Below are 17,557 nucleotides of genomic sequence, written 5' to 3'. Positions count from 1 at the left end.
ATCAATTCTTAGTAGTGTATGATTTCATGTTGCATAAGAATATTTGCTCAGTAACCATAGAACTCTGAAGCATAGGACTTGGCATAGTTTTAGCAAGTAAAATTCTCTATCATTATAAATGTTAATGTTCCTAGTGGAAAGTTGAAAGTGATAATGAGAAAAAATCTATTTTTAATAGCTATAACTTAATGAGAATCATATTTTCCTGCATGTGTTAATTTTGATGATTTAGTAGCATATAAGTTAAATGAAAAAGATTTGAATTAAACTAAAATATGTTGTTTTCTTTCCAAGATATTCTGGAGTGTGTACAATAATATTCCTCCTGTGACTAACCTGCCTTTAAGATGTAGTTATCATTTAATGAGGGGAGAGAGAAGACCACTCTGGTAAGCAACTCTTATGTAATTTCAGGCTAAAAGTGGGAGGGAAACCACAGTGAAGCAAATAGATTTGTACTGACTTGGAATAAAACCATGACTCTCTACCACTTAAGTCTGAAAATAAATTTTTTCGAGTTTGTAGTGAAAGAAAAACATGCCCACCTAGGTCATCTAAGGCCTTCAGAAAATATGGCTGTTTTCAGCATTTTCTCCTCAATGCTTTGCATCATTGTCATCAAAAACAAATATTGTTATTAAGCCTTATATTTTAGAGACTTAGAGTTCTTAAGCAGGAGTCTGTGAACTTGTTTTTTTTTAAATATTGATAACATTTCAATATAGTTTCCCTTATTAATCTTATTTTATTTTGTGCATTTAAAATATTCTGATTCCATAGGCTTCACTAGGATTGCCTGTGGTCTGTAATAGAGGAAATGTCAAGAAGTCATGTTTTTGAGAGTTTGAGTTAGACATAGTTCCACAGTCTCATGGCGAGACAAGGTAGGATATATGTTTTAAATAAAAAAATAGACCTCATATGAATTTAAAATATAGAATTATATAATATCATATAAGATTACTAATGTTATCTGAGAGAAGAAGCAATTACATATGGGAGAGGCCTCAAAAATCATTAAGTGTTCTTTCCTATCCCCTGCCATTTTAGAGATAAGAAAACAGACCTGAAAAAGTTACTCAAGATCACACAAATAATAAGTGTCAAAGGCAAATCTCAAACACAAATCCTTAGACTACAAATCTGACAATTTTCAATATAACTCCCTTCTTTTTACTCTTCTATCAGACTTCCACACAATCCAGTGTTTGTCCCCTTTAGAATCATAAACCAAACCTCCTATCAGCCTCATTGTCCTGAATGGTAGCAGAATTTTTCTTACTCTCAATTCAGAAACTATTTATCAAACACCTACTCTGGTTTCAGACACTGTATAAAAACGGGGAATCCAAAGGCCGAAAATTAGAGATTCTGTGATCCTTCCTCTTTTCTCTTGTTCCATCTATTCCAGAGGTCATTGGTCTCTTTTTATGCCTATGAATACTTTTGCAGAATAATATTCTTAAGTGTATAAAAATGCATAGGATTATAAAAGAAAACAATTATATTTAAATTCAATTATCAAACTATTAAAGAAAAAATTTCATAGATCTCAGACTGAGAATCCTTGACCTGTTCTCATCAATTTCTTTTGCCCATGGAGAAAGTGAAATCAGGGTTTTTTAAGGGAAGATTCTTTTATTTTGTTTTCTTTTCCAAGGCCTTTAAAGTCTATTGTTATGTTTATTTTGGCCTTTGTCCTGTCCTCTCCACTAAAGTCATACTCAATAACTACCTTGTTAAATTGAACGTAATTCTTTAAAATACAAACTTAAAATAAATCTAGTAGTCTTTAAAAAAACACAAATGACAAATTTGTGGTTTCATATGCATTTTTTTGTAGTTCATTGAATATTGGAATGTTGTTTGATGACTGTTAAGTTCATAATAAAAAAAAAAAAGAAACTTTCAGGAAGTCTTTGAATGTTTCCTTTTGGTAGGAGGGGCTGTGTACCAATGGAGAGAATAAAAAGAATAGAAGAGTGTCTCTGCTGAAGAAATCACAGATAGTTTGATGTAATGAAGTGTGTGCAAAATGTACACATATACACACATGCAAAACACATAATTGTACACATATATGTGTACATGCACACATACCTTAGACATTTAAACATGCGGTCACTTAATCCATGCATACACTTTTTCAGCCTTTTTTTTTTTGGTCTTCAATTTAGGGAAGAAGAAAGCAATGCAAAGGGTGGTGTATGGAAAATGAAAGTTCCCAAGGAAAGCACGGTATGTCTGTACCAGAGCCTTTCTGGAAATGACTCAGCTGGTCCTTTGTTTATTGTGTTGGCAGACAGATTTGTGCCGTTCAGAGAAGGGTAGCTTGGTTGACTTTGAGTAGAACATAATGATGAAAAACCCCGAATTTCTCTCTTAGCTCTTTCTCTGCCCTACTCTCCCATCTTGGGAAATCATTTCTCTTCCTCTATAAAGTAGCAATAGTATCACTGACTTATGAAACAGCTTGCAAAACTCAAGGCTGGGCAGGCTGGCATAAAAGGGAATTACTGCTAAGAAAATTATTTCTCTCACTTTTCTCAAGTTCCCATATTTTTTCAATTGGCAATATTAAGAAGGTTTTTACTCTTGGGTTGGTCAAACTTATACTAAATTCCATCCTTAGTATCATGGGAACCTAAAGATCCTAACCAGTGGCTTTTTTTATGAAAGGGAGAAGACTTATAATAACTCCAAATAACACTTTCAAATAATTTCACAGAATATTTCTTTTACATTGATTACATTTTCACATGCCCTTTTATAGCAGAATTGTGTTTTGATTCAGTTTAACATCAAAAAGTCAATGTTCAGGTCTTGGCTCCATCACTCAGTCTATGACTTTCTTAGGTCATTCTTAAGGGATTCTTAACCTGGGACCAGAGATCTTTTTTTTCCCCCTCAATAATGTGATAGCAGTATTTTATTTTAATTATTTTCTAACTGATGTGGTATTGCACACCAGTAATCCTTTCCTAATGAGGAAGTCTCAGATAATAAATTGCTTGAGTTTAAGAATTCTCAGCTACAGTAGGCTAAACTGACTGGGTTTCTACACTAAATCTGGCATTAATGGTGAGCCTCCAAGACTGAACAGCCACTAGGTTTCTACAGAAGGGCAAAATGGCTCACCTCAGGATGGTGATTGGACATTAGGCAGGAAATATTGCTATTTAGGAGCTCCAGAGTGATGCTGGGCCTTGTTTCTGATGGCCAGAATTCTCCCACTATCCAGTAAAGGTGGCACTTAAGATGTGGAGTTGTTTGCTTTGGTGGGGGACATTCAAAAGCAGAACCATAGATGCCTATAATAGAGTTGTTGAGAGTAAAGAGAAGCATCTCCACATGGGCCCTTATTCATTATATTGAATAAAAATGAACATTAAAATGTTACCTTAAGACTTATCAAACCAAAAACAGTCCTTGATAAGGGATAAAAGAAATAATACTACACAATCTCACCTTTTCATTGTTTCTTTCATGTATGTATGCTCAAAAGAACTGAAAACCCTCCAGGGACCCATATGTCTGAGCTGTATAGAACCAGATTTATTTGTTAAAGGTGCAAACTATTAGTCAAGATACATTCTTCCAAGTTTTGACTGTTACTTGGCATAAGTATTAAAAAGAAAAAAAAATGTAAGGGAAGCAAATAGCAAACTACATAAGGCTTCATAAGCAGAGAGAGAAAGAAGGGGGAGGAGGGAAGGAGGGAGAAAGAAAGAAAATGGAAGGAGGGAGATTTATTTTTCATGTTTCAAATTGTATTTGCTCAAACTTATTAGTAATTGAGTTTTAAAAGAAAATGTCTACCTCATTTGAAAGGAATTTCCTCTTCTTTTCTTATCTTTATCCTGAAATAGCCAAAAAAGTTAAAAAATGCAAAATCTTAAGTCCATTGTTTATTATTTGTTTTTTTTTTAATGTGCATTGACTTGAAGAGTATTAACAATTTTTTTTTTGCTGCTGCTTCACCTTTTGGCTTTTTTATTTCTGTGGATTCTTTGGATCGTGTTAATATTGTTTATATTGTTGTTGCTACTATATTAGTTGTTATGGTATAGCTTTCTTCACCCTGCATCTCTTTGTATATCTTCTCATATTTCCTGATAGGCTTTATATTTGCAATTACCTGTGGAATTTAATATTCTATTATTGTCACAGTCTATGTTTTCTGGCATTACCTAATCATCATACATTATATAATTTTGCATTTTTTTTTTGCTGTTATATACAAAACCTCTATGATTTTGGGGTATGTGGTCTGGATGGGCTTTCCTTCTTTCCCTTCCCAACCCCCCCCCATTCAGTAATATTCTTAGAGTATACATAATGACTTTTACATATTAAGTTTTAAGTTAGAATTCACTTCAGTCCTCAAGTTCATTTTTTCTCACCCAGTTAAAGGTAACTGAGCCCATATTTGAACCTGGTCCTCTGACATTAGATCACCTTTTTTTTCTGTTGATTCATGTATATAGTCTTAATAGCAGAACCATCAAGTTCCTTCATTTTAGTGGACCCCGTTGGCAACAAGTATCAATAATAATGATTTTTGTTTCGTAATTATACCAGTGCCGTTTCTCTAAGTAGCCAACACCTTTCACAATTCTTAATTAACAAATAGTAACATTGAACTCAATTTTCCTTGAAGCCAAGTGCAGCAGAAAATATAAAATGAAAAGGATAATTAATTTTCACTAATCTTAACTTCTTGCTTCCTAATTAATAGTGTTATGCAGAGATACTACCAAGAAACAAATCAGAAAAAAAGCAAAAGTCTTAAAAAAATTCTTGCTAGTAAATAAAGGGGAATGAGAGTGGGAGAGAACAAGGTGAAAAAAGTACATAGAAGGAACTCAGCTAAAGGAAATAGATTTGGCAATACCATCTTTACTAGGGATTCTGATTCAACTAGACTTATTAGACAGATGCCAAGGTCTCAGTCTCTTCTGTCACAAGGCACACAATTATGACACCACAACATCCATGTGTCAAGAAACTTAATGAAATCTTTTTCAGATAAAATCACAAAGGTACCTTGTTTGATAATTAAAGCCCTTTACAACCTGGCCCAATTGTACTTTCCCAGTCTTCTTAAATTGTATTCCCTTCTATGTAAACTGATCCAATATTTTGGTCTATTGCTATTCTTCACACACAAGATACTTCATTTCCTGACTCCATGCATTTGCATTGGCTATCTCCCTTGCCTAGAATGCTCTCTCCTCATCTCCATTTCCTAGCTTCTCTAGTTGTTTTCAAGACTCATCTCATGCCTCATCTTTTCTAAACGTCTTTTTTTATTTCTTCTGCTTCCCTTTCCCTGATTTCTTTCCATCAAAATTGCTTACCATTTACTTTATATACATGTTATTGTTATTTGCATATTGATCACCTCCCCCCCACACATACACACCTTTTTGTTTTTGTTTTTGTTTTTCTTTTCTTTATAACCTCAGTACTTAACACAGTGCCTGGAACATAGTAAGTGCTTAACAAATGTTTTTAACTGACTAAATGGTTTTGCAAATCCACACAAAAAGTTTTACCAGCTCACAGAAAAAGTTTAGCTTATTCCTAATGGTAACTTATTAACTACTGTGATATTTCAAGACTGACAGCTTTGTCAATAGACACAAAACAGTTAAAATAATCCCCTCTGGTTTCCTTTTTTTTTGAGGCCTTTTGTGGAGTTTAAGTTTTTAACATTTAAAAAAGTTGTCCAATGCAAGAAAATCCTTGCAGTTTCACAGACCTAAACATGGCAATGATTTGATACTTTTGAAATTAACCCAATAATGAAATTGTTCATATACCTAAAAGATATATGTTTGGGGATTATTTTATTTAAGAGTAGAAAACCTTCTAATACACATTTACATATGTGTATACACACACACATATACACATTCTGGCTTATGAAAGGGGAAATTAAATTTCTCCTAATCTCTTATGAGTGTCACTGACTTTAGAAGTTTTTTTTCCCAGTTATTCTGAACATGACCAATGCCTTTACTAGAAATTTCTCTTTGCCTCAGTTTACCACAGCTCATTATGATTTTCCCTGTTATAAAATTGCCCTGTTTATGTAATAAGCTTCTCCAGGCTCTTTCCTCTATAATTTCCCACACAGCTGCCAAAGTAATCTCTCTTGTGAACAGATCAAATCATATGATTCCCCTTTAAGAAACATTTAGTGTTGTTTTTCCTACTGCCTACTGAACAAAATAAAAAACTCCTTAGTTTGTCATTCAAAGCTTCCACAACATTTACCTTCCACTACTCCTTCTTGAACTCAAATTAATCAATCACCAAGCATATAGAAAAGACCCATTTTGTGCCAGGCATTGTCCTTGTCTATGGGTTTATAAAGATAAAAATCAAATAGCCTCTGCCTCAAATAGCTGAACTTATTTATTATTGTTCCCTGGCCTTTTCTTGCTCTCTCCTACCTTTATGTCTTTGCACATCATTCCTAATTCCTGGAATCAACCTTTCCCTACATCTCTGCCTATTGAAATATCGTTCAAGGGTCAGTTCAGATACCATACAGCTCCTTGAGGCATTCCTTGGTACTGCCTTCTAGACATAATTCTTTTTTGAATCTCTCACACCATTCTGTTTGACTCCTTCACACTCAAATCCAAACTTACATTGTAGTTATGTGTGTTCCTCTGTTTATGTGTCCCTCTTCCATCCCCCTTGTTGATTCCTAGGATAGGAAGAGTGTCTTACTTCATCTTTGCAGTACTAGTGTTCTTGCTCAGCATTGAAGGGATTTAATAAAAGCTGAGTTGTTTAAGTATTAAAGGTGTTTACCCATCTGACTTCAAAATGATTGAATTTTCCAAGTGAGCTTGAAAAACTGTTTCCTTATAGAAGAGCAACTGACTGGGATTCTGAAATTCATCATCTGAAAATGTGTGTATGTATTTCTCTTCCATATTAGCCCACAGTTTGGAAAGAGTTGTTGTTAGCAACAATCGGGGAACAGTTTACAGATTGTTCTACAGCAGGTAAAAACAAAAAATCATGGCTCAAACTGCATGTGTGTGTACCTAGTGCTTGGCTTTTGTGTTTGTTCCTTGGCAGAAATTTTTGTTGGGGTTTTTTTGTGGGTTTTTTTAATATGATGTTGTTTAGAAGCCTGTTTATTTTGTTACTATGTAGTTGGCTTAGATTTTTTTTTGCATGTAACCAATGTTTTTTATATTATCTGTTTTTGGTAGTCTACTGAAAGTTCAGAAGTGAAAGAGAAAAATTTTCTTAGTCTTTTAACTCTTGTGTGTCCAAATTCTGGAGCTCCCTATAGACATTTTATCACTTTCCATGGGATATCTCACTATCTCAGAAGTTGAAAAGTTAAGTAAGATTTTATTCAAATTAGTGGTAGCCATCCAAGTTTTTCCATAAAATATAATGAATATTATTCATATTCACAATTAGGAAATAACTAGAAACATAAGCAGTAGACATAAATGAAGAAGCTCTCTTAAATATCAAGCTATTAAAAAACCTGACAAGTAAAATCTACATACACATAGACAATCAATATGTCTTAGAATACAAAATATAGCAACTGATTATTTGCTTCATTTCAATTATTTATTTCCTAGTTTTAGAAAAAATCAGCCATAGTTATTTGTATACAATCAATAGGAAACAGAAAGAAAAATTAAAATCTACTGAGCTACTCAACTCTACAAAATTGTTTTCATTTTCTTTGTCTCATTTTTTTAATGGAAAATGAAAAATAAGAGCCAGTGGTATCTCCTTAAATATGTGGGAAAGTAGGCCCATTCTGTTGATCTCTCACATTCTCTTTTTCCTTTCCCCCTTGCATTTTCCTGGAGAACCAGTACAAAGCTTTCATTTTCAAGCCACAACTGAGGCTTCAGAGGGAGTAGGACTCACCCTCAACTTCTCTCTATGCAATGCTCTGTGCATTTTTCATCTGGTCCATCTTCTATGGTCTATCAGTGATGATAAGCTCAGGGCTTTCAGAACCTTGCTAGCCTATTTTTTAAATGCTGAATTGACTTCCCAAAGTCTTGAAGAATGACTAAATATTAGTCAACTAAGCACACAAAAAAGGAGAGTATTTAAGTTCATTTTGAGTCCTCCTTAGATGTTTCATTCAGACAGATTGTGGTGTATATCAGTTGTTTCTCTCTCTTTGGCCTTTAACTCAAGCTCAACTCTCTTGAAAAATTATTTTGATAGAATAAAGAGCTTATGGATTTTCAGATCATTCTCTCAAAAAGAAGATAGAAACCATCCATGTTCAAGCAGTTTGTAGCTACAACCAATTAAATGATTAAAGACTTTTAATTTTATTGGTACATTTACCTCTTAGATATCAACTTAGCTACTTTAAAGATCAGTTAGGTTAAAATGAAATAATTGGCTTAACAGAAAAGAATCTTTATGCATTAACAGAGAATAGTAACTTGGTGAAATGTTTAAAAATATGACTCATGTGTAATTACAAACATGTGAGTCCCTTTGAGAGGCAGTATTCTGTATGAATTATTTTTGTTTCAGATACTAGGAAAGATGAACTAAGTAAAAAATAGCTGACCAGCTTAAATAAATAATATCTATGGTTACACAACTGTCTCTGGAAATAACACACATTTTATTAAGGTCATGTTCGAGTAGCTAACTCCATGTATAAATAAAATGTATGTTTCCCGGATAGCCAGAAATGCCCTTTCATATAATTTGCATTATACTTCATGTATAATGTTTGGTGCCCATATTCATGGATGTGATACACTGGACAAGTAAGAATCTCAGTTTCTGTGTGTCTTTCTCTCTCTCTCTCTCTCTCTCTATATATATATATATATATACATATTTACATACATGCATATATATTTATGCATATACATATACATATATGTATGTATATATAGATATACACATTATATATAATCTCTAGATTAAATTTAACTGAAAACTGAAAACCTGTCAGCCCATTGTTTCTATTTTTAACAAAATCAGAACAGTTTGCATAAATAATGCCTTCTATTGTGAAGAAATATATTATTAAAATTACTTGAAAAGAGGTTTATTCCCCCCTAAGGTGATAGTTGTTTTATTAGTACCATAAGATAAAAATGCTATCTCTAAATAGAAATTGTTAGAATAGCAGAATATCAGAACTAGAATATCTCCATCCATCTAATCTAGTCTAAGGGTTTTTTTTTCTGCTTATTTAAAAAAAAAAAACAATAGAAAAAAGAAAGACAGAAGAGAAAAACAAAACAGAATATTGTCATATGCCCAGCAGAACAACAGGGAGGATTCAAAATCTATAACAATAAATTTCCAGTTCAAAAAAGGATATATAACAGTAGAAGAAATTATATTCATGAGTGTCCATCTTTTCTTTGCTTCCATTTAGGTTGTTCTTTTGTTCTCTATTGCATACTTTTTTTTATTGCATTCTTTTTTCCCCTTTCACTTCTGCTCACTTCCCCCAAGCAGGCTACAGTTAAGCATAGATATATTTAATAGATATATATTCATACACATATTATAAATATATACACACATACACACACACATACAAGTACTTTCACACTCATCCACAGAGGGCTAAGGTTTCTTTACCTTTTTTGGTGTTCTTCTGAAGTCTATAGACTCCTTCTCAGAGTCTTGTTTTCAAACACATAAAATAAAAATATATAGGATTTCAAAGTAAGCCAACTATATTAACATATTTTTTTTTCTAAAAAGGGTGTGTGTGTGTGTGTGTGTTTATATACAATTCCTCCTCTTTTTATTTTTTTCTCCAGTGATGAAGACACTGAGGTTAGAGAAGTGAAGTGCTTTTGCCACTTAACACATTTCCTGGCATATAATAAGTGTTTAATAAAGATTTTTTTCCCTCCTTCCCAAGGTCATATAGCTCATAGTCGGGGGCAAAACTAGAACCTAGGTTTTCTAGCCATCAGCTCAGCTTTCTTCCTGATATATCAATTCTGCTTGTAGCTGAAAGATAAGTACCATTTATTAGGTTCAAATTATTTTTTAAATAAAGAATATAGTGAATTTTTAAAAGGAAATTTTAGAATAAAACTCATAATTATTCAAATTGTATCTGATTACACAAATGAATTTAGGAAAAACTTATGAAAAAGTTACTAAAATTTGACATGTGCTAAACAAATCAGGCACAATAATGTATAAATTTATCATGTTCTAAATTTGTTGATATTTGTGTATTTCAGTTTATTAACTGGAATGTCAAGTTTTGTGGTGCTGTTTGCAGCACAACCCATTTGTCTTAATGTAATCAAACTATGAAACCAGAGATAATACTTAAGAACACCACCATTACATGGGAATAGATATCCTCAAAAGTTTCTTTGAGTTTTAGTTTTTTCTGTTTGAATCTATAAATATGGAACAAGTGAGCATTATAATAATTATAATAAAACCTCATCCAGTGATCATTAGCCCCTTCAACTATCTATAACACTATGTCCCAATAGATTGTGGGATAATAAATCTAGATGAGGAGGGGACTTGAAAGGTCATCTATTTAATTTCTGTTCTCCCATTTTTCAGGGAACTTAAGTGACTGATGAGATAAGGCAGTAAGCATAAGACATTTGAATTTGAACACAAATCCCTTTGTATTTACACTGCCAATATATTTACCCTACTTTTAGACATTGTTCTAACAAGTTTGATTACCTCTTTTCCCAACCCACAATAGAAAAGAAATCTCAATTTAAGCCTGGCTATGTGAGTAGAAGGTGTTACAAGTAAGCACAGAGATATCAGCTTATCAACTTAAAAGTTAGCATCAGGACTCAGAACTTGGGGAAAGATAGTCCACAATGAAACAGATATATCCACATCTCTATAGCTCATGAGAGTTTCATTATAACAACTGCTGTCCCTAATCTGCAGTCATAAAGAAGTGGTTAACTTCATTATGTTTTGTTTAAGATGTCAGGGAAATGTGTGATAAATATTAGAATGGTTTCCTCAAAAAACCGAATTTAATAATAATAGTTTTTAAATGCTTTGATGTTTAGAACAATATTTTTCAGTTATGTGGAGCCCCAGTCCATGACATTGCTGCTGAAAAAAGTGCTGCTATAAAATCACTTGTTTGCTAGCTTTTAACTGATTATGTTTCCAATTTAAAATATAATTAATCCTTAGAGCATATTCCTTTTTTGTTTCATCCATAATTTATGGGCAAAATTATATATTCTGAATCAAAAGATTAACTCATTTCTCCCTTGATCCTGTCTGTTCTCCATGCAGATGATGATGTAATAGGGGTTAGTGTGAGTGTCCGTGATCGAGAAGACGTTGTTCAAGTCTGGAATGTGAATGCTTCTTTAGCAAGTGAAGCAACAGTCTTAGAAAAGATCTATGAACTCTTGCCACACATATCTTTCAAAGCAGTATTTTATAAACGTAAGTACTTTGGTTCCAATTATTCCCTTCTAGGTCATTCTAAACTTTACTTTTAAAAATAGAAAATATATTGTTAATCAGTAAAAAAAAAAAAAAAAAAAAAGAATCACTTGAAATTCTTATGTGTTTAAAAAAGTCTCCCTAATTCAGACCAGATTTTATTCCTTCCTGTGTGAGTCAGAAATAAAGATACATAAAATATTTGTTATTTTTAAAAATTAAATCTAATCATATATGCCATACTCAGAAATGATTGCATTAGATGCAAAACCAAAATTTTAAAAGGCTGCTATATGAGCAGATGGGGATAAATCTTTAGTCATTCCTCCCATAAACAAAATTTTAAAATATATAACATTTGTATTATAAGGTGAGGCTACTTCTAGATATAAAAATGGTTGTATGTTATATTGAAATATAATTCCTTATTACCCATAATTATAAATGCAGAAACTGAAAATGTATTCACTTACCGTGGTTAAAATATAACTATGTGTATATATTGACCTAGAATTTCCATTCTTATAAAGGAAACAGCTTTGTACATTCTGTTAAAATGTCCACAAATGCTGAGTTATAATTTAATGATAAATTGGAGACTAGAACTGCCCCTTATTTATCCAGTGAGCATTCTAAGTTTCTAGTATGTATATGCACAAACCATTTTAAGTTTTTTTCTGAAATATTTGAAGTGTTTATAACATACAAACTTTCAGAACAAATTTCCCCTATTTTTCTCAAAATTCCACTGCCAAAAGATGGAAGGAGCTTAAAATATCATTTATGTTTCAAGATTGACTGACTGATCAAATCTTCTGTGAAAATAAGAGGCACAAAAGTTAAACCATTTAGGTTCTAAAGAACTCATAGCTATAGTTAAAATACAATGTGCTGAATTTCTTCATTTTAAATCAAGATGAAAAACAAAAAGGGAGTGTTGGGAGGAGTTGCTAGAGAAATAGTATTCCTTAGACTTGGAGCAGGGGGAAATGGTAATGCTACATGCCTGTTTTGTACTATGGATACTATAAACCTACGTTCTCCAAAAAAAGAAAAAGAAAAGAAAAGAAATAATTGAAAGTTTATTTTTTACATGTTTTGTCCAACATGGATTTTTCTTTGGCAAAGCAGTTGAGGTTAAGTGACTTGACCTTGTTAAGTATTTGAAGCTGGATTTGAATTCAAATTCTCTTGACTTTAGGGCCAGTGCTCTATCCACTTTGACATCTAGCTGCTGCACCAACATGGATTAAAAAAAAATCATGACAAATTACTACAACAACACTTTTGATATCAGAGTTGTTTTGTTTTTCTTGATGGAATAGGATAGACTATTCTTCTCCATCCATTTGGATATGATTGGTAGTATTATATTGAGAGGTAAAGTGGTAAAGAGTCCTGGCCTGGGAATCAGGAAACTCGAGTCTTAATCCAGGTTCTGCTGTGTAACTGTGGACAAGGCATTTACATTCCTTGGAATTTAGTTCTTATAGAAGGGAGTGTTGTATTAAATGAATCCTAGGATATTAAAATTCTGTGATTCTGTGGTTTGGAGTATTCTAGTCAATCTGAGTTGATCTAGAATCAGCGAAATGTAAATTGTTCACATTCATTAAATAATTAGTCAGACTACTTTTTGAGTCCACATTAGTGATCTAATAAGATTGACCATGTGGCAGTATGATTTGCTGCTTAGCAACTAATTGTTGTGCTTGCTAGGGAAAAAAAAAAACAAAAAAACCAGAATTCAGTTTATTTTTAGCTAATTTAGTCAAGCTGAATGGCCAAACTGAGTAGAGATGCCACTGAAAATCATGGCTAAAGACAAGTGTAATTTCTGAGTAGAAAAAATCATATTTTAATGGCATAGATTAAAATTAAAATATTTCACATTATCCAGATTTTAATTTAAATAAAATTATTATCATGTTAATGTTGATTAAAACACTAACAATGTTTTTGACTCTCTGCAAGATAGGTAGTCTTTGCCTAGTAGGATTATCTGCATAATTGTTTGGGAAATATAAGGAATTGCCAGAAATGTTGTTCACTGAGTGATTTAACATCGACAAATAGCTTTAGGGTGAACTAAGTACAGGTGACCAACTTTGTGAATGTAGTGTGTAATGATAATACTTTTTGTTCTGGGTTCAAGAACTCAAGAATTGACATATTCTGTGTGTTAACACACAAAAGTGATCTAAAATACTTGAGTCAGCCAGTCAGTCTGAAAGGAAATTTTAGATAGATGATAGATAGATAGATAGATGGATGGATGAATGGATGGATGGATGGATGGATGAGTAGATAGATATAAAATCTGGCAAGATTTCACTGTAAACAACTTTTGTTTGCAGGTCTAAATCTGTTTTTTAGTCATAGAATTCATGTTAGACTGAAATCAGTTTGTACTGAGCTTGTACTGAAGAATGAAATGGGAAATCTGAATGGAAAGTAGGATGAACATTTCTATACTATCTTTCTATGCAATTTATACATCAGTCAATCAGTTATCAAGCACTTATTATATGATAGGTTATATACTAGGCATATTATCTATATTATCCATGTATAGTTTTCAGCCAAAATATTTTTACTGAAGTACAGATCTGAGTTAAAACAATTTTATTAGAAGCCCTAACAGGTCTAAAAAGGAAGAAAAAAAGAGAGAGAACAAAGGAAGTAACAAAAGAATGAGGGAGGAAGGGAAAGAAAGAGGAAAGGAAGAAAATGGCTAAATAGACAAAGCTATGAAAAATACTTAGTTTTAAAGTATAGTATTCATAAAGAATGATGTTTGAATAGTTGAGTAATCTAGGAAAATTTACAAGAATGATGCAGAACCAAAGAAACAATACAAACACTGAAGACACACTAAAATCAATGTGAAGAAACTACAACATTCTAGTCAACTACAAATGTCACTGTTTGGGCATATAATCAAAATTAAATAGTATGCACCTCACTTCTGTAGTTAATTGAAAAACTGATTTAGGGGAGTGTACTTTACAAAGTAGGATTTTGTTTGCTGGAAAGTAGTTTCTGAGTATAAATAGTGTTTCAGCAAAATGGCCAAAAAAAAAGTAGGTTATTTAACTGAATGTGCATAGATTTATTTCACAATTGAAATGTTTAAAGTTGGAGGTCTGTCTCTGGAGTCTGTGAGACTTAAAGTTACCCTCAGAAGCATACAGATCTTGAGGTAACTCATACTTTTCTACACTAATTTTTTAAGGAGTAAACTAAGGTTAAGATTAAAATAATTTTCAAGGTTCAAAGAAGTCAAAAAGTAATAGACATGAAAAGTTGCAAGGAATATCATATTTAGATTGGGAAAGGAAGGAAGGACAGACTCACCATTTTGCCTTTGCAGTAGTGTAAAGGGTATGGGCTGATTAGCCATCTTAGTTTTCACTTTTAAATGACCCGTTGGCAGGTCACCAATCCTACCTTCCTTTCAATTCTCAACTCAAAGCCTATCTTTCTTTAGGAGACTTTTCCCTATCTTCATCACTGGTAGTATTTTCCCTCTGAGATTACCTCCAGTTTGCATGTCTTTTATGTTCATTGTTATTTGTATGTTGTCTCTCTCTTTAGATGGCAAATACTGCTTCTGCATTTCTTTGTATTCCCAGCGTTTTGCACAGTGCCTGGCACATTGTAAGCACTTAGTAAATTCCTGTTGATTTCATTCATGTCTATTGACCAGGGCACTTTAAAGTGTGGAAATCCCAAAGCATGAAACCAAATTATTTACCCTGATTCTTCCCCCTACCTTGGCATAGCTCTAAAATGTTGCTACTAATCTGAGTAAAAGATAACCAAAAAATAAAGTTGTCTGACCGTGGTCATTTGTCTTTGGATTTAGAAGGTGCCCTTCAGGTCATAATTTTTCTAACTAGGCACTTGACTCAGGAGGAAATGTTGTAAACCTTAGTTCTAAGTTTTTTCACTTAAAAATGTAAAACCTGTCATCTTATCAAGTTATAGAGCACAGTTGTCAACTCCTCCCTTATATTAGGCACTGGAATTAGTAAATAGAAGAAAGTCTAAAGATGATCAGCATCATAGATTTTTTTTGTTGTTGTTGCTGTAGAGAATGAAGTAGAAGAAAACTTCAGTGCAAAATATGTATTAACTTTACAAAGTACCATATGATTGAATTCTAATTGAGCAATATAGTTATTTTTACTACCTCATATTGTTTTTTAGATTGTTTTTTGTTTGTGTTTTAAAACAAGACTGTACAGTATGTTGACTTAGCTGGGATTTTTTTTCTGATATATTCCACGTAACACTTTTTAATTTGTGCATCTCACTTGGAGCAACATATTTTCTTCATCATCTTGTCCAGTCTTAGTTTCTTGGACACAGCAAAAAGAATCAGCATTACTATTGTTTCCTTATGCTTTGTTTTTTATTTTAATTACATATCCCAGGAAACAAATGCATTAGTGAACAGTTACTGGGGAAATGGTATTTGAATTTTCACTGACATTTTAAAAATAAAAAAAAAATGCTTAGAAGAGGTTGCTCCATCATTCATATAAAATTTTTTATTTTCTTTCTCCTTTTTTCCCGCCCTTTTAGCCCATGAAGAACATCATGCTTTTGAAGGTGGACGTGGAAAACATTAATTGCACTCTGTACAGAATTCTTTGTCCTTGCTGGTTGGTTTTGGACATGATTTAAGCAGGAGGGAGAGTGGAGAAAAGACTTACTGGAGCAATATGCTGCCATTTTAGATTTGTTTTTCATCCTCTCAGATTGGGCAATTAGCTCTCCAACTTGCAGGTGGCAAAGGATTTGTGTTGACTTCTAACGTGATCTTACTTGCTTTGGGCCTTTTAGATTCTTTCTCTGTTCTTTTCATTCTGGTTGTTTTTTCTCCCATCTTCTTAGTTTCTCTTCAATCTAATTATTGTTTTACATAGACCTGTCTCCTTGAGGTACAAGGTTCTGGTTTCTCTTAAAAGGGCAAATAAGCACAGCCCTGACAATGCTGCTCTTCCCGATCATGTTATCCATAAAGGAGACTGGCTTGGGAAACCAGGCATTTTAATTTTTTTGTTGTGAAACATTCCTATCAAAATTTTTTTTGCTCATTATTTTTGTTTCAGGAGAAAGGGAAATTGTAATACATGTTCTAACGTACAAAGTGGTCTGATTTTGCACTGACAAGAGTACATGAATTGGTGGGTTAAAGGTTTGGAGTAAGGGGAATTTTGTTGGTTTTTATACAAAATATAAGATCAAAAATGATTTATGGTGAATACCATGAGTACCTTTTCACAATGATCCACTCTGGGAATATTTTTAACCAGGACCTCATTTGGTTTTTTGAAAGAATTACTTAAGAGTAGAAGATGGGGCTTTCACTTCATAGGAAACCTGATGCTTCTTTTGAAAAAGGGAGGTGATAACGTAATTGCGCTGAATTAAGTTTGTTGCCTTCTGAATTTGGGGCGTAGGTACCTACTTAAGGTTTTTCAAATCAATCCTAACGCATTTTGCTAATTGGATTCTCATTTTTAATTTGTGTTCTGTGTAGTTTCACATTATTGACAGTGCTCTAAGGGAGGTAGATTTTTTTTTTCCCTCCCTTTTTCATTTAGGAGCAGGAAGTTAATTCTCATTTGCAGTGTAAATGTGAATATTTACAAAGTTGAACTCTGACTGCATTTTATCCATATTAATTATTGGAATTGTTGATATATTTTATTATATTACCAAAGAACTATTAATTTTAGCTGTTTTGGGTTTTTGTTTTTGTTTTTATTTTTTTTAAATAAGAAACTGCAGAATAGAAGCAAATGTACAGGCTCTTCTTTCCCCCCACTGAATGACATTAGTGTTTTCACTTGGGAATTGTTCATATTGCACTGATATCCATATCTTTTTTCTAGAAAGTCTTTGTCTATACCTACCTGGAAAAAGCACAAGAATTTTTGGTGTGCTTTTTTTTTAAACTGTTTCTTTTGTTTTTGCTCTATTTCAGGATTGTTGGCAAGTAACACAAGGTTATAAATCTTGTAACAGGGCAAACGATTCAGCACCACTGTTTTGCCCAATATTTCTAACTTCTCTTTGCAAAGTTGAACAG

At 32.8% G+C, this 17,557-nt stretch overlaps 1 protein-coding gene across 1 annotated transcript in view; it reads left to right on the top strand.

The window, feature by feature from the left end:
- The window catches only part of EIF4E3 (eukaryotic translation initiation factor 4E family member 3), a 47,085-nt gene extending 30,926 nt beyond the window's left edge, over positions 1-16,159 (top strand). The window contains exons 3-7 of the mRNA XM_031953933.1: positions 295-389; positions 2,178-2,238; positions 6,959-7,025; positions 11,299-11,454; positions 16,045-16,159. Coding sequence (XP_031809793.1) covers positions 295-389; positions 2,178-2,238; positions 6,959-7,025; positions 11,299-11,454; positions 16,045-16,091 — 426 coding nt within the window. The 3' untranslated portion in view covers positions 16,092-16,159. The remainder of the gene's footprint in view (positions 1-294; positions 390-2,177; positions 2,239-6,958; positions 7,026-11,298; positions 11,455-16,044) is intronic.
- The last annotated feature ends 1,398 nt before the right edge of the window (positions 16,160-17,557 follow it).

Source organism: Sarcophilus harrisii, chromosome 1 (genome assembly GCF_902635505.1).
Source record: "Sarcophilus harrisii chromosome 1, mSarHar1.11, whole genome shotgun sequence".
NCBI classification, from domain to species: domain Eukaryota; kingdom Metazoa; phylum Chordata; class Mammalia; order Dasyuromorphia; family Dasyuridae; genus Sarcophilus; species Sarcophilus harrisii.
Note: the sequence above shows the minus strand (reverse complement) of the source record. Positions and strands in the feature narration are given on the sequence as shown.